We start from the raw sequence: 24,839 nt of genomic DNA on the forward strand, positions 1-24,839 counted from the left end.
GCAGGGACAGGGGGCTTCCTGCTAAACCCCCTTAATTTGGGCACTGACAGCACGAGCAGCCCGATGCCATCCCACTGACAGGCTGGAAGCAGCTGATTTCCTCCCCTCGATGCCTCTCAGAGCTGTGGTTATAAAAACCTGAGATTTTAATCATGTTGAGGAGCACAGGGCTCTGCTGCTGCTCAGGTCAGTGCAGGGACAGCTCGTGGGGCCGGAGGTGCTGGGATGGCTCGGGGTCACACGGGACCTGTTGTTGGGGAGCTGGAATTGAGAGGGAGTGGATGGAGGGGACAGGACATGACATTGCCAGGATTTCCCATGGGAGATGGTCACACCCAGAGACCCCACAGCTGGGGAGGCCCCTCTGTGCTGGAGCAGCCCAGTGACAGCCCACACTGAGCTCCCCAGTGAACATGAGGCTGCTCCCCTGACACAGGGGACTGGAAAACCAGCCCTTCCCTGTGCCCAGGACCCTTTGGCCCTTCTCCCCACAGCCCTGGGTGGTGCTTTGCCTGTGATGGGCATCACTGTGGGGCTCTGCTGTAGGTGAGGTCAGCAGTGGGATCCCAAATCCTGGTGAGGAGCCAGCAGTGACATTTTGTGTGTTCCCACCTGGACTGGAGCTGGGAGGGGCAGGGAGATGGATGCACTTCCCTGGAGCTGCAGCTCTGCTCTGCTGTGAGAGAGCAGAGAGATTTATTCATCCATGAGACACCCAAAGTCAATACTCACCTTGGCACTTGCTTTCTGGAGCCCAGGAAAACCAGACATGTTTCCACAGGGCAGGGGGGGAGCCGAGCCTGGCACCAGGGAGGAACTGGGAAAGGAGAAGCTTTTTTTGTCCTGTTTTTAACCCAGGATTTCACACAAGCTGCAGCTGAGCTGGTCTCCCTTGCTGTGGTGGACTCTGTGCTCCACATCTCACTGAGGTGTTGGGAAGATGTTTATTGGGAGCAGGTGACTAAAGGGAGACTAAATCTGTAATGATGAGGTGCAAAAAGGATTAATTAATATCAGCTGCAGACAGCTCTGGGGACACAGTGAAGTGCAAAAATTTGGCTACAGAGAGGCTGCTAAGGGAAAAGAGGGATAAAACTGTGGAGCAACACATCCAAGCAGAGGCAGGATTGGGGGAGCAGCACAGCAGGTGAGGGAAAGGGGGAATCACTGCAAGGAGATGCAAAATGGGATCACCTGCTGCTCCACCCTGGGCCTCACCCTCAGGGGCAGCACAGAGCACAGAGGGGGGCTCCCCTCCCTGCCATCTAACCCGTTACAGCCTTAAAAACTGATGTATTTTTGTTTAAGCTTAATAAGAAAAAATAATAAAAAAATAAAATTCAGTCACCCAGTGCAAAACTGGTAAAAACTGTAACTAATGCAGGGAAAAGCCCCCAAATCCCTTGGCTTTTTCAAGGTCAGGAATGGGGCAGTTGGCTGCTTCACCCCATCTCTGTGAAAGGGGACACCAGAGTGGAACCCCCAAGCCAGGGGGGCCGTTCCTGCACGGATCACACCGGGACAACCAGTTTACAAACCATTTTAATGACATCACCCAAAACACCACCCAGGGACAGGGCAGCTCTGTGGGACAAGCCATGCCTGCTACACACATGTTATTCACAGGAGATAACCTCAGTTTGGGACTGATCACAGCAGAATCCCAAATTCTCCTCACAGGATCTGATATCCCGCTTCTGACCTTTGGGTATAAAACCCCATGAACCCCTCAGGTGAGTCATCTCTGCCCAGTTTCACATTGTGCTGACACCCTTCAGCGGGGTGTCATGGCCATGGTGAAGACACAAAGGCTCAGAGTCACGACCAGCTGAAAGAACTGAGTGTTCAGGATCACTGCAGGCTGGAAAATTCCCAGCAATATCCCAAAATACCCCGTGGTGTGGTCAGCAAATGTCCCTGTGGCCATTCAACAGCTGGAATGTGAACTGGGAGCTCCCAGCACAGGAGAGCACCCTTGCTCTGTTTTAAGGCCATGTTAATTATGTAAATGACATTTAAATCCTCTTGGTGAAAAATAAAGTCCCTCGTTCCCGATACGCGGCCAACGACCAGAACAGGGCATTTAAATCCCCCCCAACTCCCAAATCAAAACCTCTGAGGGTTTAACACAACTGTGGGGGACCCACATGGGGGGGCTGGTGGTCCCTGCTGGGCTGGATTGTGTCCCTTCCCCCCAGCATTGTGCCCAGATTGCAAAAAATCAAGGTCAGGAATTTAAAGGGAACAGTTAAAAATGGGTTGTGTGTGGGAGGAAGCACTGAAGCTGGAAAGGGGGGATGCTCAGCCAGGCTCACTGTCCCCACTCATCCCTCTGATTTAGGTTTGATGTTCTTTCAGGCAGGATTTTAGGGACAGACCAGAGGCTGGAGAGACCTTGCCCTGCTCCTGGGCAGCCTCAGGGAGCCAAGGAGACGTCGGGATCCGGGGCCTGATCCTAATTCTGCTCCAGCTCTTCACCATTCGTGATTTTTCCAAACAGGGAACGATAAAGCTCCGTCCTGGGGATAAAAAAAAAAAAAAAAAAAGGGAAGGTGGGAGAGGGAAAAGTTACTTTTCAAGGTCAAAACGGGAAAAAGAGGCTGCCACTCCAAATGAAAAGGCCTCGTGTAATTAAAAACGCATTCAACAACCTTCATTAATAAATACAGAGTGGGGGGGAAACTCGTGTGAGACCAATCCCAGGCAGCACAGAAATATGTAAATATCTCAGCGTGGCTGGATCTCGTATCTCCAGAGAATGAGGGCTTCTATAAGTTTGCCCTTTCCAGACAGGCTCTTCAAGTAAGAAAACAAGATTGAATATTTTAATAGGATGTACGAGGCCACGGAGCCGTAAGGAGGATTCAATCACAGCCTACGTGGGACTGTAATTTAGTTTTCATACATTTTCTTGGACAGCACTTGAAAAACAATGAAAATGACCCAGCAACAAGATTCCAATTAATATCCCACGTGCAGCAATTCTGATAACAGGAGCAAATTTCCCTTTAAAAAAAGAAAAAAAAAAAAAAGTGGGGCTGGTGTTATCTTTAATTTTAGAACCAGAGTAACCTGAGCTGGGGGAGAGGTATTTCTGCCTTCTTTTGTATAAATGCATTTTCTGAAGCAGCAGCCTTTTGTCAGGGGCTGCACACACAGAGCAGGGTGTTGATTACATGGGGGGGGTGGGATTTTCCCTTCCAAGAACAGTAACAACCCCAGGGCTATGAGTGAGAACCAAGTGATCCCATTGCCTCAAACCACCCTAAAGGCATTCTGGAAAACCCAAAGGGGATTTTCTCCAGAACAGGCTCCCCTCTCCAGGTCTCCAGGCCCTTCTCCTTTACATGTTCACTCATTTCTTACATCCCCAGCAATGTGAGAAAGCTCAAACACAACGTGTGCACACTGGGAGACCCCAAAAAACCCTCCAAAGACAGCAAGAGCTGCTGTGTTTGCAGGCAAAACCCCAGAGTGCTGTTCCTTTACAGCCTGCCTTGGCCTTTCCCACTGCAGGAGAACCCAAGGAGGAGAATTCCTCAAGTTTCTGTCCTCATTTTGGTGGGTTTGACACTGTCCTGTGGGTACAGGAGTTCAGGGATAGATGCTGAATTTGCTCCAATCCCACAGATTTTAAACAAACAGCCATTTTTCAGGCAAGCAGGGCCCGGGAAGATCTCAGGCGAGGATTTGTCTCTGCTGGCAGAGGAGTGTTTGCCAGCACAGACGGGTTGTGACGTGGACACTCCAGGTTTTGGGGGGCACAGGGGGCTCCCCTGCACCCCACAGCCTCATCCTCCCAGGCACAGCAACCTCTGATGAAGCAGAAATCCAAGTGGAGCTGTTTGGATAACACATCATGGACAGACACCCCAGCAGAGTGACAGGAGGAGGAGGGAAATCAGGTAACCCCCAAACCACCCCCAAAACAGTACAAACATTTCACCCTGAAAAAATAAAATAATAAAACAACCCAACCTTTTTTTTTCCCCCCTCTCTTCTCATCATCCAGGCTCCCTTTCTTTTACAGCCTCTCCCCTCAGCAGGATTTAACCATGCAGAGAGTAAAACTCATCAATCCTCCAGGTTTAACCTTGTCTCTGTTTCAATTCACCAGGGTAAGTGCAGATTTTAATACTTTCAGCCCCCTTAAGGCTATGCATAATGAACTTGGATTTTTGGTTAAAAAAATATAAAATTTCTCTCCTCCACCCACAGATATGAAACATCAGACTTGAGCCACTGAGTTGTAACAACCCCACTGCAAGTGTGTCACCTGCAGCTGGAGGAAAGGTGACTTTAGCACAAAGAGGGTCTGGAGGCAGCATGTGCTGAGGAAAAACCTGTGCAGGTAATTAAGAGTACTCACACCTCAGGTGGGGAGTGTGGAAGAAGCAGGTCGATACAGGGGTCTTCCTTGAATTAAAATTTAACTTACCCTTTATTGCAACCTACAAAAGCAAGTAATGAGCACTAACATTTTTATTTCTTTTAAACTGTCATTTAGGCTGTAGAGGGGATAATTACCTATTTCCACTGTAGTAAGGTTTTATCACCCTTAGTGAGGCATTTTCTAATTTAATATTTTTACTGTATTATCATAAAACCTGTTTCTGGAAAAAAATGATCACGGACCACGGAGCCATTTGCCATAAAACATGTGTGTGTAAGTACCTTGGCTTAATTATTTATGCATTTCTTCTGAGCTGGCTCCAGAGCCAGGGGACAGCACAGGCACTGTGTCACCTCCCCACCACGAAAACTGGGCTTTTCAGGTCAACAATATTGTTTTAAAATATGAAATAAAAGGAGCAGCTACTCCAGGTGGTGAGCCTGTTGTGCTAAATGCCCACTGGGCTTTCCTCCCCCTCCAAACCCCAGGTATTGCTGCTACACACATTTTACAGGCAAAATCCTTGCAACAGAGACCAAGGAAACACACACACACACAGAGAGTGAATATTAATTGCAACAGCACGTTTCATAAATCTATATGAATCTTCAAAATTCTAAACAGATCCCCAGGAAGGTGTTTTGCCCACCAAATGTACAAAGGGAAACCAAATGTGTACCTGCACGTGGGAAAAGCCAGTATTGTACCACTCTGTGTAATTATAGTAATTTTTCTAAATACAGTTCTGTGAACTAATAGAAGAACAATATTATGGGGGAAAATTCAGTTTCTGGTGGCTTTTTTTTTTTTTTATTAAAATGGCAATAGTGCTCTTCTAGTAAAAATACCCTCCAACCAATGTCTCTGCCTTCTCCCTTGTACCTTTTACTTCTTCTCTTCCTCTACCCCCCCAAAAAAAGATAATTTAGAAAATGCCACAAGCAGTACTGAAATGACTATATAACCCCACTCCTCCCCTGGGAACTATGAATTTTTAATTCACAAAAACTGGAAAAAGACAGAACATGGACACCCATGAAGAAAGGGAGCAAGAAAGAACAGAAAACACACGACTCCTGATGAAAACTGAAGTTGGCAGATTGTTTCCTTGGAAAACTTTCTCTCTGTACCCTAAGAAATGTTTTGTCCAGTGGTGTGAAATTCAGGTTACTCAGTGTCCAGCAAGCTGGGCAGGTATCAGGAAGATAAAATAAAGCTGAAGCTTTTTTTTCTTAATGATTTTTTTAAAACGATTTTTCGTAAAAATGATTTTTTTTTCTTAAAAAATGGAATAAAAGGAGTGGCTACTCCAGGTGAGCTTGGTGTGCTAAATGCTCAGTGGATTCTACCCCCCTCCAAATCCCAGGTATCGCTGCTACACACACTCTATAGGCAATAGGAAAGAAACCAGGAAGATAAAACAAGCTGAGACCATTTATTTTTTTTAATTTCTAGAGAAAGGCTAAAGCAGCCTTAATTTGCAGTCAAACCCCAAACCAGCTGGGTGTGGGGTTTGGCTCTGTATTCCCACCCCTTCCAGCCCGCACTCCCCACTCCGGCTCTGCGGGCACAAGCCCTCGGGGTGCTGGGCGACGTGGGGATCCCAAAAGCAGGACTCAGACCCCCTGGAGTGGCACAGGGAGGGCCCCGGGGCTCTGTGTCCAGCCCCACGAGATGGCACTCACTCCCTTCCCAAGCCCTGAGTGCTCAGCTCCGGCTGCATCCCCCCGGCCCGGCGCTCCCGGTGCCCTGCCCGTGCTCCAGGGGGGCTCACAAAGGTCTCCTGCAATTCCCTCCAGCCCAGGAGGGTCAGGATCGGGCCCCCCCCCCTTCCCCGGAGCCTGTGCAAATGCTTTTAGCCCCACGGCTTTGAATTATGGAAGCTGACATGTGACCTCTGGCTCGTCTCCTGAGAGCAGGCACAGGATTTATAAATGTTTCAGAAAGCTGGTTCTTGCCCTAAACAAAGGGACTCTGCACGTTTTGAGAGGCTGGATCTGGGAATGGGGAGTGGGAGGGCAGCAGAGAGATGGAGAGCTGGTGCCCAAGGTACCACTCCCCAAACACAACCAGACCTGGGGTTCATCCCTGCTGTCCCTGCCACCAGTTCTGAACGTTCCCCTCACCCCAGCTCTGAGCTCAGGATACCACTGATGGAGCAGAGATGGACCCTCTCTCATCCTGACTTCGGTCCCAGTTGCATTTTCGTAGGAGCTTTTACAGCACAAAGCATAAAAGATGTGGGTAAATTGGTTGGAGAGGCAGCAAAACACAGGGATGTGCAGGCAACTCCAGCTTGCTCCTCTGGTGTGTGTTCCAGCAGCTGGAATTTCCCCAGGAACTACATCAGATGCCCTCTCAGTCAGTTTTTGGATGGGTATTTGAGCAGAGCAGCCTCTGATGCTGCATGGGAAATGCCCTGTGCAGGAGAGCAGGAGGGGACCATTCTTTGTGCCCCTTAATGCCCCATATTCCTGGGATGATTTTCCTCTTTCACAGCTTGCCTGTTTTATAACAGATTTGATGCAGGAGAAGACAAATTGTCTCACGAAGGAAAGACGACAAATCATCTCGCAGCCCTTTAACAGGTTATTTTTTTTTCCCCCCTTAAAAAAGGAAATTTCCATACCAGAGGCGCCTCTCTCCTTACAGGGATGTCAGAAATCAAGTGCTGGGACAGGATGATTCCAACCCATCCACACTGGGTCACCACTTCACCCTGCCAGCTGAAAACACACAACCTGTGCAAACACCAGCCCTTCTGACACCCCGGTTAAAGTGGAGAGTTAAACTGCACCTCCAAGAGCTGATGGTGAAGGCCAAGTCAAAGGCTGGGGGGATTTTAAATAAAACAAACAAAATGAGACACAAAGGGCAGAAATTTCAAGGCTGGGTTGGATGGAGCTCTGGGCAAGCTGGGCTAGTAGAAGGTGTCCCTGCCCACGGCAGGAGGGAGAATGACATGAGCTTTAAGGTCCCTTCCAACCTAAACCATTCTGGGATTCTGTGACCCCAAAGTCACAGTGCCTCTGGATGAGGTCAAGCAGGTTTAGTTTCATAGGAACAACGCATGTTCTTGCTTCTGTTTCAGGCTCTCCTCCAGCCCAGGTGTGCAGCAGGTTACACAGCACCCACAGCCCACGTCTCCCTTGAGGGGGTTCTTTCAGCAGCCCCAGAGCCCAGGCAGGAAACTCCCCCTCCCACCCACAGCCTTGTGCCACAAACACCCCAAATTCCCTAAAACATCAGAGCCCTGCACACTCCAAGCTTGCCCTCCACGTTCATACTCTCTCCCTTTGTTTCCCAAAACAAAGCCAAAGCAGGACAGTCCTTCCAGGCAGTGCCTGAATAAACTCAGAATCACTTTTCTCACACCAACACCAAGGTTTATGCCATGCAGCACAGAAGCCACTGGTTTAGTTGTTCCAGAAAGAAGGGTTTTGCTTCCTCTCAGGAATTCTGTGGTGGTGAAGGTACTGGATTGACAATCGCAGAGCCCAAATTCCTCCATTAATCCCCTCTCATGGTGTTTTAATACCCAAAGTACAAAGTGAGCAAAGTTAAAGGCTGGTATCTCACCAACCTTTTTTTTTTTTAAATTTTTTTTTTATTAAACTCTTATGTCATATAAGTAAATTAATCTTTTAATACCAGGATTTCCTACTACGTACCCCCCTCTGCTTGCAGAGACACACTGTGACAAAGCAACTGCACTGAAGTGAGAATGCTGATCAGGAAAATACACAACGTCCTGGCTGGATCCAAGGGAAATGCTCTAATCCAAGCCTCTCTGGCAGCTGGATAATCTGTGAGTTAATTCAGCCTCCCAGCAGGCTCATGCAAGAGCAAGAGTGGGCTGGATGCTCTTGTGCCACACATGACCTGAGGCCAACGGGACTGTGGAGGCAGGGGATTCATTTCTTGCACTTGGCCGTGGGATTTCGAGAAGTGAGTCCTGCCCCGAGCCCAGTTCTGCTGCGTTAAGTCTGCACTTCCAAAGTCAAACACAAAATTGTGACCATCTGCTAAAGAAAAAAAACCCCTGTGTCGGGGAAATGCAGCCCTACAAGGCTGGGCAGGACACAGGAGCTGGAAGGAGGGAGCCAGGACACAGAGGTGCAGATACCAGGGATTCCTACAAACCAGGGACAAAAAGGCCACTTCCACCACAGGCCAACAGGTGATCTGGCTGAGCTCACCCCACAAGGTGTATGAGCAGTGCTGCCCGAAGGCAGGGACAGGTTCTCTACCTGGGGGCAAACACAGCATGGAAAGGTCTCAGAAGAGCAGGAAAAAACTTCCCCAGCTCCCACTGCTTGGTTTGACACAGTCCCATCAGGGCCATCTTCTTGCCTCTAATTTGGCTCATAAAGGATGCAAATTCCTCCTCCCTAACGAAGATCCATTTGCAGAGGTACAAACCAACCCGACACGTCCTCCCCACCTTCCCCCAGTCACAAATCCCCGCTCGGAATCTCGGCGTGCACTTGGGAACACGTCTCCTTTGTCCTGCCTGACTTTCCTGCAGAAAAGGCTCCTTTTGCCTCCCGTTCTGCACTGGGTGCCATGTTTAATGATGATGTATGGGTGTCCTTTTCCTCGGCGGTGCTGTGGGGAGGGGGTCAAACATGTGACACCGCCAGCATGTGTATCAACAGCAAATTATAAACCGTGTCAATCCAAGTTAATGCAAAGCTGTAATCCTCTTTAACAAGAGATCAAATCAGTGCCATGAGTTATGTTCATTCTGTAATCTGATAAGAAATAGAGTGAGCCTCTAATAAAAGAGTAATGAGAGCCCTTAATGATGCTGTTAAAAGGTAGCGCCAGTTAAAATATTGCTGTTGTTCCAGCTGATTAGATCATTGTTGCATATTTGCACAATCTTGTTTTACCTGTCAGAATAACCTGAGTCATCTTGGGAGATAAAGGTGTTCGTACCAAACATCTGTGTCCTTTAAGGATGTCTCTCCTGCGAGTCACTGTCCTCCAGAGGTGAAATTCAGATGTTCATCAAACTCCGCAGTAATTTGATATTAGACCTTGTTTTACAGTGTCTCTGTTTAGTCTCTGTTCCTCACACACACGGACAGTGCAGAGATCTGAAGATCTGTATATCACAGCTGACAGGCAGAGAGAATAAAACCCAAATCCACACACAGCTCCTCCCAGGAACAGGGGCTTTACCTGACCTTGCCACAACAAGGCTGTGCATTGGACCCACTCCTGCACATACTGAAAACACCTCACTTGGAACAGACTTGGAGGCCCCAGCAGGAATGCTGAGCCTCAGCTCGCCCATAAATACACCTACCTGGCACAGGAGCTTTCTCAAGTGCACAAATGTCTGAGCCCCTAAAAGATGAGACTGTTTGGAGCTGGGCCAGCTGAAGGTGGCTGCACAGGTCTGGCTTCAACCTCAGCTCTATCCCAGACCTTCTGTGTCCCCTTTGGCCATTCCCTATGGCTCTTTCCTCAAGGATTTCTGGACCCAAAAGCCTTTGGAGATACAGGCTATCATCTCTGTGTGCCTCATTTCCCAAGGTGTAAACCAGAGGAGACTGGCCTGTTCCCAGCTCTGCTGCACATGGGGCCACTGAAGGATGTGAAGCTCCCCAGGTCATGGTGATGGGAAAAACCTATTTCAAGGCAAGTCCGAGAAGTGGCACCCACATGATACCACCCTCAAACCCAGGAGAAATCACAGCCAACCCTGTTCTAACCCTGAGCAATTCCTGCCCAAGGCAGCTCCCCTCTCCTCTGGACAACCACCAGAGGTTTGCCTTCGGGTCCCTTGTCTTAGGTCAGGCCATTTACATAGCAATGACCTTGCACCGATTAGAAAAACCTTGGCCCAAGAGGACAATAAATGTGTTAAAGTCTATAAACATGTATCCCAAGATAACCATAAAAATCACTTTCCAATGTATGTTTTAAAATACTACCAAAGAGGGGTTAAAACAGAGGAGGGCTGGAGGCCACCAGTGTCCCACACATTACACCATAATATATGTGAGCACAGGGTCAAACAGCCATGCCCATGCATAGGGTGCATGGAAAACTGGCAAGGGGAAGATTAATTGCTTCCACCAGTGCTATTATTCCAACCAGCAGCAAGAACAAGAAAGAAAGTGGCAGTGATGTTGACAAAGGCAGTTATTTGACTTGTACGTTCCTCTTCTCGAACTCGGGCTGTAAAACAATCCTGGAGTGATTGTTTATCCCCTTCTCTTCCCAGTGCTCAGGCTGCTCCTCCTCACAGGCATTTCTTTGAAGTCCTGGGCATCCCACAGCCACCAGCACACAGGGAAATCCTCCACTCCAGGAGAGCCAGCAGTTCACTGCACTGTTTTAAGGTCTCTGCACAGCCAAAGCAGTGTAAAACAGCTCAAATGCACAGGAGAATCAGGCCACTGGTAGGACCTAAGGGGAATGTTCTGCCAGCTCTATTTCTACATCCATTTTACACACAGCTCACTGACACTGTGGAATTCCTCCCACTACCACGCAGAGCACCCCATTGTTCAGACATGTGTTTATTTTGGGGTTGTGCCTTTTAAGTGCCTGACCAGAAAAAAAAAACCCAAAGTGGCTCAGAGCACAGTCATGTCTCTGTGAAGTGTATACTTGCATTTTCAATCCAGTAATTTGCACTTGCAAACAATAAAATTACCTTCTTCTGTCACAAAGGAAAGCTGTTATCATTGCTGCTTCCCTCTCGAGTGTACAGGCCTGGTCTTTCCTTTCTGATTCACCTGCAGATGCTGAATTCTTCTTGCTTTGTCTGGTACAGTTGGGTGCTGCTACAGAGGTCTTTATGGCTGGTGCAAGGGTATTTTAAACAGAGCTGTAAAGTGACCCCTAGAGAGTGGCTCTGATGTTCAGAAACACGAGTGACAGCAGTAGATACCTTCACTATGGGGGAGCTGAACCAAAACACCTACTGAGGCCTGATTTTCAGGCTCTGACCATATTTTGAATGTGTTTTATGTCTGGATGCAAACACAAATGGTGTAAACCAGGGAGGAAGCTGATAAATAACACCCAGGTTTTCACAAGGGTTCCCACCCAAATGTGCAAGGGCTGCTGCAATGAGGAAGCACGAATTTGTTCCCAAAGCCCACATGGAACAGGACAAGAAATAACAGGCCTAAATTACAGCAGGGGGAAATTTAAGCTCAACATTAGGACTAAAGCTGCAGAGAACTGCTAAAGGAAGACTGTGATGCCTGTGATAGGCATGTTGTTTGTGCTGCAGGTAACCAGCAGGCATTTTGGCAACAGTGAGAAAAGCTCAGGCTTCTATTTTTGCATCTGAAACAAAAGCTTTCCTGTGTACGTCGAAAAACTAAATACTACTAAAATTACTATTGCTAAACAGGCAGTAGTATCTCACCAGCAGCTCTCTGTGGCTCAGAGCAATCAGAGCACAGAGTAACCTGCTCAAGGTCACCCACGAAGCCACTGGCAGAACAAGGAACAGAACCTGCCCAGCCTGACTCCATCCCTGCCCCATCCACAGCCTTGGCAGAGCGGGATCCAGCTGCCCGCACGGCACGGCCCTCGGGCACACCTGCTGTGTGACACATCAACACATCCAACCCGGCACAGGGGCTCGGTGCCCGCAGTGCCATTAGCAGAGAGCATGGAAAGCCTCCAAAGTGACTCATAAACTTAATGTCAGGACTAAGTTCCCGCAGTCAGACAATGAGCAGCAGCTGCTGCTGCCACCGAAGGCTCGGTGACACGCGCCAGCGATGCCACAGCTCAACGTGGGCACAAACACCAGGACACACTCCCAGGAAAACAAATGTCAACCACACTGTCCCCACCACCCCCAGAACTGTGAGGACAGAGCCTGACACGGACGAGCTGCACCAGTTCTGGGGGTCAGGCCCTGTGCTGGGGGCTCGAGGTGCCTCCTGGGGAGCGAGGGGTGTGAGGATGGCAGAGGAGGATGGCACATGAAGGGGAGCTGAGGCCCAGGAAGGCCATAGCACAGAATGACTCCTCTGTCCCAGCTGTTTGATGCACTCACTCCACGTTTGCTCTGGCTTGCTGCAGGATTTTGGCTCACAGAGCACATTTTCTGTGCAACTTTTGGAACACAAGTGAGCGCGGCGGACTGTGAAGGAGGAGGCAATGTCACCTCTGGGGACAGCAAACACAGTGTAACTCCTGTATTGTCGGTCTCACCCTTTTTTTTCACCTCCCTCTCCCTCATACACCCCATGTGAGCTAAGCTTGCCTTAATTTTGGGGGCTCAGCAGGGGTCTGCAGCCTGCCCAGCCTGCAGGACAGTGCAATAAGTACTGCAGCCAAATATAACTGACACCCCAAACTCATTCTAAATTCCTAAAGCATAAATAATAACCAGTCAACTGGACATAATACTAAGAGAGAAAAATATTGCAGGCGTGCAGATTATTAATGAGAATGGTACCAACTGGTTCTTCCTGTAACACATTTGCCACCTGCTAATTACCCTCAGACAAAAAGATGTGAGGAACAAGCAGCACATCCCAGAATCATTCCTACAGTTTGACTCCACCAGGAAACTACATCTATCCTGCTCCATGTTTAATTTGGAGTTATCTAAAACAGCAAAGACACTAACTCCATACAGGTAAGGAGGTCCCTGCTGGTTGGGAAGCACACAGAGCTGCCAGCTCAGGCCCTGCAGATCAGAAACAAAAATACACTCGATTTATTTGCCAAATAGACAAAAGTGTGCATGTCTAATCTCACAGTGCTCAAACCACTTCTGTCCCTCTCTTCCTACGATCCAGGTAAGGGGTGGAAGAACTGAGCACTTTATATGGCTGAAGGAATAGCTTTCACCCAGCACCTGCACCACGTTTATTTTTGTGGTGAGAGGATCTAAACAAATATTAAAAATTCAGAGCAGGTGGGTTTTTTTTCTCACTTGAAAAAAAGAGGAAAAAAAAAAAGCAAAGAAACTCTGAGAAACACACATGATGAAACATTACAGGTCTTATGGACACAAAACATCTTAGCCCCAGCTTACTCCTCATCCAGAAGTCTGTGCAATCCCCCAAAAGGCAGCAGCCAAGGAACAGCAGGTATTTGGTTTCCATTTCGCAAACAGACAAATGACATCTCTCCCTCACAAAGCACAAACATGTTCCACAACCCAGGGGAAAGATGTTTCTCAAGCTTTCTACATCCATTCACTGGAAAAATGATTCCACCTCCTTCCCACAAAGAGCTCAGCATTTCGAGATGCAGTTCAAAAATGTAATACTTAAGAAATATGGGTGGATATGTAGGAGAGCTGTTTAGTAACTCTGCACAAAACTTTACTGATATTTTCTTTACTAATTAGCACATTAAATCATTATAGTTTTCCAACAAAATTCGTCACTCTTTAAATAGACATAAACACAAGGAACAGTTAGGTTCTTGAGTGAATCTTCACAGAATTATTCCAATTATTAACCAATCTAAAAAAAATGTAAATTAGCCAGAATCTAGAAGTTGCCATTTCTGTTAAAAGACAAGTTCTTTCTAAGTTTTGGTTATACCTGAAGACACCAGGTAACTCAGCTGCCTATTTCCAAACGAATTCCTTCAAACTGGAAGATTTCAAAACCAGAGGAGTTTTAAAAGCAGGAATCAAAATGTGGGTACTGAGATTTATGAAAACTTCTTTGTTTGGAGTCACAGCAATTAAGAGAGTGAAAGCTCAGCCAGGCTGCCAGGACAGATGTGACCAAGACACCCAGGCTATGATGCCAGTGACAAATGGTGAAGTGATAAGAAGGAATGGAGGGGGCGACAGCCTGAAGAACAGGTCAATACCACGCTGTCATGGAGCCATTTGAGAAACATAATTAATCTATTACTCACCTGGCATCATCATTCATTGTGCAGTGGTCAATAGGTGCCATGAAGCTCACCAGCTTGCTATGCACATGATACCTGAGGAGTGCAGGAAATAAGCAGGCAGCACATTAGTGACTATTAATGAAAAGGAAATGTTGCTGCTGGACTAGAACCACTCCAGCCCCTGAAAGGAAAAGCACTGGCTTTCCTGGGGGTTGATTCCTAATGAGTCACCAGTTGTAGCTGGCAATTCCCCCTCCCTTCCCTCTTCCTTTCTTACAACATGGACACAAAAATAATCAGATGATACAATGAACTGAACAGCAAGTAAACCCTTTTTTATCCCAGTGAGGAAGAGGACAGACAGACTCCATTAATTGTGTGTGAGTCCCTAATCAGACTCCCAGACAGACAACCCTGAGAAGTCAGAGAAACACACACTCCTTTCCAGCCTTCCATTCAGCTGGCATCTTAATCACCCTCCGGAATCTGTGCCCAGAGCCCACTGCAGGCAGCAGGAGCATCAGAGCATCAGACCTTCTCCAGCATCCATCTGCTACCAGTTCTTCCTTGCTCTCTGGTATGCAGGGCCCTGAAGGATATGAAAATCCCACTCTGCAGCCATGTCCATAGTTAGAAAATCTTACCCTGAATAACTTACAAATGGAGCATGTAAAAACAAGCAAGGAGAAGACAGCAAAAGGCCCGTGCAAAGATGAGATGGGGCATATTCCCATCATCAAAATATTTCTGCAAGCTGTCCTGCACCCCCAGGTACAGGATCTCCTTCCCACTTTCCACACTGTAGTGCATTTCATGCCTTGTATTCAAGGACACAACATAAAATTTAACAGGGTACTGAAAACCTCTGAATGAAAAGGTGGCTTTAAACTCTGTGTCTGAGGGCAGGGGATTCCAAACCAAAGCACTGGTGTGCACTGCCTGCCTACCCCAGCCTGAAATGTTTCATCCAGGCTGCTGCTATTTTTAGAGCTTGACAAATAGCAGGCAAAAGGATTCACTAGCATTTGCCCAGAATCACCTTTCCACTCTGTCACCTCTGCACTCCCTTTTGTTTGCTTATGCAGGAACATTCCCTCGAGGGGATTTTTAGCTCACAAGCCCATTTCAGAACGGCTCTTCAGGCACAGCACACACTCCCCCTCACACAAGGGCTTCTCTGCACAATCAAGTCTTTGTCAGTGGTAATGGAAGGAACTGCCCTGGCCTGATGCTGTAATGATGGAGGCAGGGAACAGGCACAGCTGAGCAGGGCTGGTGCTGTCACAAACGACAGGTCAACAGCCTGGGCTCTGAAACAGCTCCCTTATGAGACACTGCCATGGATTCAAACAGACCAAGGCTTACACTGCCACAGTCTGGCATGGGGACGTGGCAATTCAGGTAAATTCTCTGACACGAGTTGTTTGTGCAGATCTAATCACACCTTTTAAATCAGGACTTTGAAAATCCCAGTCTAGCAGACACGAAATATTTCATTTCATTCACAGAATGCTGCAGCAGCACAGGACCAAAAATCACTGACGTGACAAGCAGGTGTGCAAACATCACTCCTTCAGGTCTGTCCCAAGAAAGGGCACGTCCCAGTGAGGGGCAGAAGAGTTTCAGGCACCAGCTTTCTTGACTGGGGAGTGTTTGGATGAGCTTATTTCCTCTCTTAATGCCCAAATTTCCCTGTCTGTGAAGGGGACAGGTACTCATGTCAAGTGGCAGGCTGACTGCTTTTGAAAGCACTTGAAGTTCCTCAGTCCCTGCAATAAACCAGCATGTTTTATCCAAACATGCTGTAATATTGATGCTTTGCTAAAAGGGAAGGATAAAGGAGACAGATCAAACTTAGTATTAAACACTTTGCTCTCCAGGATCTCAAACTCCTTCATGAAAGGAAATTTAAGCATTGTTATCCCAATTTTAGAGAAGGAATAAAAAGAACAGAGGGTAAGGGATCTGTCTGGGGTGACACCAAGTCCCTCAGTGGAAGAACCAACTAATCAAAAACACCCATTTGGGCTCTACTTGCCTATTCTGAAAAGATACTAAAGCTTAACTTGATGTTAATCCTTACCACAGACAATGAGACTTTTTTCTTTTATTGCTATCTTCCCTGCAACTTTTATTTAAAGGAGCAAGAATAGGCCCCTAAGATGTAAGAGGCAATTGGCTTGGTGAGATGGCTGCTCTCCCAGGAATGCTGAACACACACACTGCACACAAGGAGAGACTTCCCCATTATTCCTGGAGCTTTACGAGTCTGCCTCAGTTGTGTGATGTTGTCAGTAGTTTTGACTGAATCATGAATATATCCAATTATGTGTGATGCTGACAGAAAAGAATATTGATAGTCAATAATTATGGGCTTTTCAGGCCAACAAAGTAGCTCTTCCCTCTTTCAATAAATTATCCTATGACATCTATCTTAAAAATTGCTATGCCAGGCCTGACCCAGACTGACTCCACTGACTTTCTATCAGATGCCATCTAAACTCAGGATTTATAGTTTACTCACAAAAGGATGGTTAATGTCGCAGATTTTTCAGGAAGCAGAGCAGCTTTTCAGCATCCTCCCCCACCACAAATCATGCAGTCAGGCTAAACTCAGGGAGACTGGGAGATCTGCTCTGCAAAGGGGGAAAACTCAGCTCTCCAGCCTGCCTCCCCTTCCACAGGGAAGGTTCTTCCACTGCCAACACAACCAAACTCAACCCTAATTAGTGATCCAGGAGTGAAATGCTCTGAAGCTAAAGAGAGCTGTGACTTATCAATAAAGAGAGATTAGACACCAAATTCCAATTGGCAGTCAGTGGGAAATAGAGATCTACCTGAGGCAGTTCCACACATCTTCCCCTGAGCTGCTGTCCAGGTTTTAGTCAGTGAAATATATATTGCACAGGAGGTGTTTATTGGCTTTCCCTGGAAATTACGGCCCCAAACTGCTCAGGGATGTTTGGACGCCTCTCTCTGGTGTTTCCTGAGACCAATAAACACTCCTGCCAGGACTGATCGGGGCACTGCCCACAGGTTGCACCAACCAAGCCCTTATTCCAGGCTCAAAGAACATCAGGATTCCCCAGAGCAAGAAATCCTGCCCTAAAAGTCACGAATCAGCCCGCCAGAGCCAAGGCAGTGCTGTCAGACCTCAGCTGGCCAAATCACAACTCGTGTTTGCTTGTCACCCACCGGATTCTCCTTCCTTTACTGGCTTTCCTGTCCACCTTCTTCTTTATTTTGCTCCTTAGCTTCTGGATGGCCAGCCACTGCCTGGGGAATGGAAAACAACAGGTACACAACTCTTAGAGCCACTGAATACCTCCAGAAACACCATTTGATCCCCAACTGTGTTGAAGGTTCCACTTCTCAAATAGAACTTCATCAAGTCAACAAAGTTTCCAGCAGGGAAAAACTTCTCCTGGTTATAAATATTTTATTTTTTTTTTTTTTACTAAAAGGAGCGTCATCTTACCTGATTTATACAATGAAAACTCAACATCAGGGAAAAAAATCTAGCAAAATCCAATTACTGCAATCTTAATATAATCTTAATTACCGTAATCTATTTTATTGTAAAGTCAGATAAATGTACAATGTAATCACTACTTAAATGCAACTTTGTCTATATCACGTTAAATTATAGTGAATAGCTTTCCATAATATTCCAGACGTACACAAAATAAATCTGACGTGTTGCACTAAAATCTGGGTAATATTTTACACGGAGAAAAGTCGTTTCACCATCACAAAATTCCCTGCTGCATTTTCTTCCCCTCTCCAAACATAACCCCCCTTCAGGGGAGAGCCCAACTCCAGCATTCCCAGCCTTCCTTTGCTTTTACACTTCTCCAAAGTAGAGCCTGTGGTTATTTAAATGTACACTGCTCACTGAGTGGCACTTGGAAGGTTCTTTATTTTCTCACTCCAGAATAAAACAGAGAAGTAAGATCCTCCCTGCATGGAATTACAATTTACTTTTGCAAGCAGGAAACATTCCCTGATATTGTTTTAATTGCAGAGAATCTTTTCTTGCAGCAGGCATATACAGTATACAGAGGAATTGCTTTAACTGATGCCACAACAGGTTTGTTTCTCTAAAACAACAACAAGTCAGAGTTCATAAAGAAAATAGGCCAAATTCCAGAGGTATGGATTCCCTCAGTGCTGCCTGAACCACTGAGAGACAGAAATACCTGGAAATATCTGGGAAGTGTCTCCAGGGGATCACACACAAACCAGGGCACAGCTTAAAAGTCAGACTGTGTGATCCATAACTAAGGAATATGTTACAGGGGATGAGCTTCCTGACTAACATCATAAAGATTTAATAATTTCTTAGGCAATTTCCTAAACCCAGATGCTTTTCCCAGTTCGACTCAGTATTTTTCCCTCTACAGTGAACTGGACTGGAAGGCCACAGGTGATTTTGCTGGAATGCAGTGCTGGGATGAAGGCAGTGATGTTACAGACAACTCCCTCCTTACCTGCCCATTGCTACCTGGTCGTTGGGGTCCAGGGAAGTGGTTTTACGCTCGATCATTTCTCGGAGGAGCTGGAAGAAAGACAGAATTCCCATTTACAGCCCAGTAAGGACATGTCAATGCAAACAGGCCCACAGGTTTCTCAGAAGAATTAACAATTAGCTGCCAGGTTCCCAAGGGCGTCGTTTTTGAACTCCCTAGAAGACCTCAAGCCAAAACCGAGGCTTTGTAACATTTGCTCTGCACAAAGAGCTTTCCAAGGGAAAAAGCCAATGGCTATGGTAAAAGTTTGAGTAAGTGTAGGTCATCTCCCTCTTCCAAAATATCCCCATAGAATCTGTGACTGGGGCATAACACCGAAGGCCACCACAAATAGTTTCTGTGCACAGTTTCAGATGGACCCAGGAGTAGTTCAGTCTTCCCTTCAACACAGGCAGAACTGCAGGAAGAGCTCAGCCCCACAGGCCTCACCCCACACTTTGTCTGGGGAGGGCAGGGGGGGACCTGAAGCACTTGCCCAACAGAAGTCAAGCCCTGCTGGGCAGTAACACTCATTCTGAGGAACAGCACAGCAAAATCATTTTTACAGCTAGAGCAGGAATGCTCAAGCAGGCTTTTCTATTTCTTTTCGTGTCCTGAGGGCTGGGGTTTGTCCTTTTTGCTTCCTGCAGCCAAGGAATATTGTGAACAGCCTTTTTGGATAGTTGACTGGTGCTGTATGTTTATCACCACCCCCTGTCAGCTGTACGTGCTGTGCCTTGGGTATCAGCCAGGATATTAACACCAAGAACAGAATTAAACCCTCCAAAATTGAGGGGCACTGACTGCTTTAGAGATGCCAACATTCCACCACCCAGTGAAGTTACTGCCTCAGCTCAGAAGCACCTGAAACAGCCCCACCTGGAAACCAGAGTCCAGGCAATTCCACAAAGACAGTAGGGAAGAAAGGATGCAGGATGCTTTTCCTCCACCTTATACTTTCCTCTCCTTCAGGGCATACATCACATTACCAAAAAAAAAAAAAAAAAAAAAAAAGTGATTCAAACATAATTAAAAACCTGCCACTACTTTTTTTTTTCCTATTTGCTTATTTTTGGAGATCATTACTGCAGCAATTACATTAAAAAATTCCAGGAGAGAGGCCACTGGTTTATTATCACTAGAAAACAGCAAGCTACTTCTCTGCCCTGTTTATCTGATTGATTCCCAACATCTTTCTGGCACACAATCTATCAGTTTATCTCTCCCACTTCATCACAGTCACTTCTGGCAGCTAAATACAAGATCCAAATCCAGTGTTACACAGACATACGACACAGTAAACCTGTGTAACACCGCCACTCTGTAAACAGCTGCCCTTAAGGCTAAGCAGAAATGGGATCTTGGTTTCTAGTCAATATTCTGTCAAAAGCAAGGTGGGAGGGAGGGTTGGAACAGCAGTGAGAAGTGGTGCAGAGAGGTTTTAGTGGTTTCTTCCTCTTCCTGCATTAAGGTGTGTTTACTGTCTCATCTTATCTTGTTCCTTGGCACGAGGCAGAGGGAAAACCGCTGAGCAGGGAAGGCACACGGAGATGGTCACACACAGACATCCCACACTCCCAGGGAACTGAGCAGCAGGACATTTCCACAAGGACTTGCTCTTCCTGGTGGCCCAGAAATCCACAGACTGGGAGACCAAGGAGTGCTACCTACACCCATCCTGGTCAGAACAATGGCTTCAAACTGAGAGAGTGGGGTTAAATGGGATATTGGGAAGGAATTCGTCCCTGTGAGGGGGGGAGGCCCTGGCACAGGTTGCCCAGAGAAGCTGTGGCTGCCCCATCCCTGCAAGTGTCTCAGGTCAGGTTGGAGCAACCTGGGCTAGTGGAAGGTGGTACTGGATGGGCTTTAAGGTCCCTTCCAACCCAAACCATTCCATGACTCTAAGATGCACTTTTGGGCCAGGTTCCTGTACCAGTTTTGTTGACCTTGCCACTGACAAGGTCTTCCACTGTTCCAAATGTTCTTCCACAACAGTGTCAACTGCAGGACGGGGGACACTGCTGGGAAGAGCAGAGGGAGACAAAGACAAGGGAGAAGTAAAATAAAGCAGGAGCAAGAGGGAAATTAGGAAATAGGAGGAAAAGCTGCAAAGCATCTTGTTACATCTAAACAGCATATGTCTGGGGCTGAAGTTATAAATCATGCTAACAATGGTTACTAAAATAAAAGTGGATGTAGCCAGAGGCTACCACTGAAAAAGTCAGCCCAGGCCTCGCTGCCTTTGGTCTTTAAGGATTTGATTAGTTTTCTGCCTTCTAGTTCAGTGTGCTGCATTCAGCCCCTGCTCCAGAGCCAGCCAGGGCTCAGGATACAGAGGGAATGATAAATTCATTTACTGAATAAAGCTCCACTGTTTTCCCAGCACAAGACTTAAAACACTTCCGAAGCCGCAGTATTTCATTAAGCTTGGCGATTCTGGTTAAAATTTATTAGTCAAAACAGAAAACTCTCATCAGATCCCATATATTCCATTAGGAATGATATATGGTGTCTCCCAATGTCTAATTATTAACTAGGAAGTGTAAGTAAATCACTATCAGCGTTGAGCCCTGATGTGTGAAGACTGAGTCTGAGTTAGGCAATTTCGGCATCAAAAGGCTTTGATTTGAAACAGATCCTATTTTGCTTTCCCTCCTTCACATTTTCCCTGAACTTCAAAACCCTCAGCTCAGTCTCCCATGGAAGCAAACACAACTGCAACGAAGCACAGCCACGTCCAGAAGCTCAGCTGCCAACTCTGAGCTGCCCCTGCTGAAAGCTGGAACCAGAAGGACAAACTGTGTCGGGCGACGTGGAGCACAAGAAGTTGCTAATCCCAGTTTGGTTTTCTCTGGAAGGAAGGGGTGATGTTTGCCAAGAGAGCTCCTCACGTGCCTGCTTCTGAACTCCACAGAGTTTGGCCAATAACACCACCCCAACCACTCCCCAGGCAGAACCAGGCACCACCAACCACATGGGCTGGTTTGGAGATGGTTTGGGGTGGTTTGGAGATGGGAGCTGACTGCCCTGTGTCCTGAGCACACCAGAGCTGACAATCCACAGCTACTCACACAGACCAGAGTGTTCCCACAAGAACACCATCAGTATTCACCTGCCTTGGCTGCCACCAAAGCCAAAACCCACAGCAGAGTCAGGAATTGCTTTCTAAAGGATCAACCCTAAAGGGCCCCCTCTCCATGCCAGTTAAAGAGATGCACACAAAGTACACTGCATGAAATTAGAGGGACTTAGAAATGCCATCAGGGTGTTGTTCAAGGGTAATAGAGATTCATTTCTCATTTTAGAGGTCAATTTTCATTTTAGAGGTTAGGTCTCATTTTCATGCACTATCTATCAGTGTTTCTAATACTACAGTCGCTGACCTTTCTGATTTGCAGACCCCTAAGAATTTCCAGTTGAGACAAAGAGCTAAGGATGGCTGAAATCAGCCTCCTGACAAAAGGCTCACTTGTCTTAGACCTTACAGAGCAAATCAAATTAAAAAAGAAAGTCCATCTGTACTATATCAAGGGCTCGAGTTTACAAAGCTTAGATATAAAATTGGAACAAAAGGAATGACTTTTCTCTGGTGTTATTAAGACCTTCAGAAAAGCCAGGGAAGGCACGGGTCACTTGTGCCACAGTGCATCAAAGGCACCTGCTCTGTCTTGCAAGTGGCACTGGTGCCTTTGAATTCCCCAGTCAGGTGTGCCCAGAGGTGAGCACAGCTCTGCCAGGGTCCCCGACTCAATAATAATAATAATATCACACAGGTCTGACAATGTTCATTTGAAAACAACTGCACACAATGGAAAAGGAGAGCCTTGCACTGCTTCTCCCAGCTCAGTCACCTGCTGGAAGCAACAGAAACAGAGAAAGATTCCACTGCCTGTGGAATCTGAAACAATGAGAAAAATGGGAGAAACCCAGACTTAGGTTTATCAGCAGCTGCTTAACTTTACTAGAACACTCTGTCACTCCTAAAAAAAACATTCACTTTATTAGTGAGGAACTCTGAAATATTTGCAAATGGTTATGTGGACTTTTCTAGCTAAATGTGTGTTTGCTGCTAGAGACAGTGAGTGCACAACTACTGTGGGGTGCAGGTCTTTTTTAACAGTTTAAAAAGCAGGGGTTTTTTAACAAAATCACTGTAGGAAATAAAAAGAGAGAAGCTACATGCAATTTGTTGAGTCCAAGTGAAGATGTGCACCACCAGATGCTTTTCCTCCCTCCTGGTGAAAATGCAAAGTCATTCCTGAACAGAAAGTTGTCAAAGCTGCATTTTATCAATGTACTTTCATTACTATCCAATCTAACTTTCTTCTGCTTTAGTCCTCGAAGAGACATGGTGAATCATATGAATTTATCCTGCAACAACAGCATAAATCATAGAGGTTGTTTCTAGCCCAGGACTCACTCAGCAAACATTTTGCCCTGAGTTCTGCCTGGAGGTACAAAACAAGCTGTTCCTTTTCTCCTTTCAAGCTCCACTCAGGAGCAGTGTAACACCATTTGGATTTCTACCAACACCAGAGAAAATTTAAGACTGCAGCTCAAATGTTACTTCAAACCCCCCTGAAACACTTTTTAAAATTTATTTTTCTGAAATCTATTTACAAAAACTTAATTTGCAAGACGAAATCTTGCGGACAGTCTCTTATTGAAAACCATTTTATTCAAATTCAGGTTTGTGTAAGATGCACAGACTTGCCTATTTTCTAATAACCCATTAAGAGAAGTTCCAAATCAAGCTTTAAAACGTGTTATTAACCATCTACCCAGCCATTTGAAAGATACATGCCTGTGATAAGAGTATTGTATTGCCATTAACCTGTGGGATGGTTCGAGACATCTCTTATTCACACAAAACTCTAAATGCATCTAATTAAAGCCACAAGATCAGCTGTCCATATTAATCACTCACCGGTTTAATTAAGGTAAACCAGCTTGTCACAAAGCCAGTCTTCTCTCTATTCTTCACCATTATCGACTTTTAATAGTTCACTGGATTAGTAATTACTTGTTTATGGCATTATCAAATTCCTGGGAGAGGAAGGGGCCCAGGAAACTGCTTGAGACAGGAGGGGAAATTCACCCCATCAGGTAAAGTTTTCTGAAGAGCCACACAGTGGGATTTAAGGAGTGATATAGTGGGATTTAAAGAACCACACAGCAGGATTTAGATAAAAGTACGACTCAGAACAGAAACAAATTGATCTGGAAGTATCTTAGCACGAGATTGAGAGGCGCAGGTTTATTTTGTGTTACTCAGATTAAAGCTGGGGAACCTTCCAGTGGAAGGTGACCCTGCCCACGGCAGGGGGTTGGAACTGGGTGGTCTCTAAGGTCCCTTCCAACCCAAATCAGTCTGTGATTCTGAACACTAGGACAGGAAAAAGGAAATCAGTGAGATTTCTTGGTCTCTTGTAAAAGCATAAGTGTCCCACTGAGTGGGCAGGAGTGGGCAGGCACATGCAGAGCCACTCCACAGGGACAGCAATAAAGCAAGACAGCAGTCCTACAGCTAACCAGCATTTTCTCCAGGATCAGCTCCTCCCTAAGCAGTCAGGGTGTAGGTAAGGAAGGGAATAAGTCTGTTCCTTGCTCTTCACACCTTGAGGTGACTCCCAGGCAGGAACAGCTATGCCAATGTGAGGTTGTATGCAGGGATGACATTCTTTCCCAGCCACTGGCATTCCTGCTGCCACCCCTCTTGGAAGTCTTTAGTGTTTCCTTGGATGTTCCCCATCCCCTTTGGCTGCTCTCAGCTTCTGAAGCTGTGGTGCCCACGGGCAAGGCTGGTGACTGTGGGTTGTTATAAAACACAGTGACGTACAACACAACCAAAACCAGGGGAGGAGGGAGCAGGAGAGCAGAGAAAAAAAAGGAATTATGTATATTCCCAATTCTCCTTAGGCATACCTGCTGCCATCAATGATGAACATTTGTTCTGGGAAGAGCTGCTACCAGTGGAACACTTAGCATATGAACACTAACCTAATTCCTGTTGGAAATAAAGCAATTTCCACTCTCTCCTTTACCAGAGGAGTATTTCAACCTAATAATAAAATCTCCACTGTAGCATG

General features: G+C 46.5%; 1 protein-coding gene and 1 long non-coding RNA gene across 2 annotated transcripts in view; one reads left to right on the forward strand and one right to left on the reverse strand.

The window, feature by feature from the left end:
- Positions 1 to 1,489: 1,489 nt before the first annotated feature.
- The window catches only part of AATF (apoptosis antagonizing transcription factor), a 48,094-nt gene continuing 24,744 nt past the window's right edge, over positions 1,490 to 24,839 (reverse strand). Inside the window, 4 exon segments of the mRNA XM_029964645.1 lie at positions 1,490 to 2,519; positions 14,264 to 14,335; positions 17,438 to 17,518; positions 18,733 to 18,800. Coding sequence (XP_029820505.1) covers positions 2,456 to 2,519; positions 14,264 to 14,335; positions 17,438 to 17,518; positions 18,733 to 18,800 — 285 coding nt within the window. The 3' untranslated portion in view covers positions 1,490 to 2,455.
- Positions 3,660 to 5,301, forward strand: LOC108641728. Its single transcript, XR_001922229.2, has 3 exons — positions 3,660 to 3,905; positions 4,013 to 4,118; positions 4,219 to 5,301. It is a non-coding gene; the product is annotated as an uncharacterized LOC108641728 (long non-coding RNA).

The sequence above is a fragment of the Manacus vitellinus genome, unplaced genomic scaffold (genome assembly GCF_001715985.3).
Source record: "Manacus vitellinus isolate BGI_N305 unplaced genomic scaffold, ASM171598v3 scaffold_76_pilon, whole genome shotgun sequence".
NCBI classification, from domain to species: domain Eukaryota; kingdom Metazoa; phylum Chordata; class Aves; order Passeriformes; family Pipridae; genus Manacus; species Manacus vitellinus.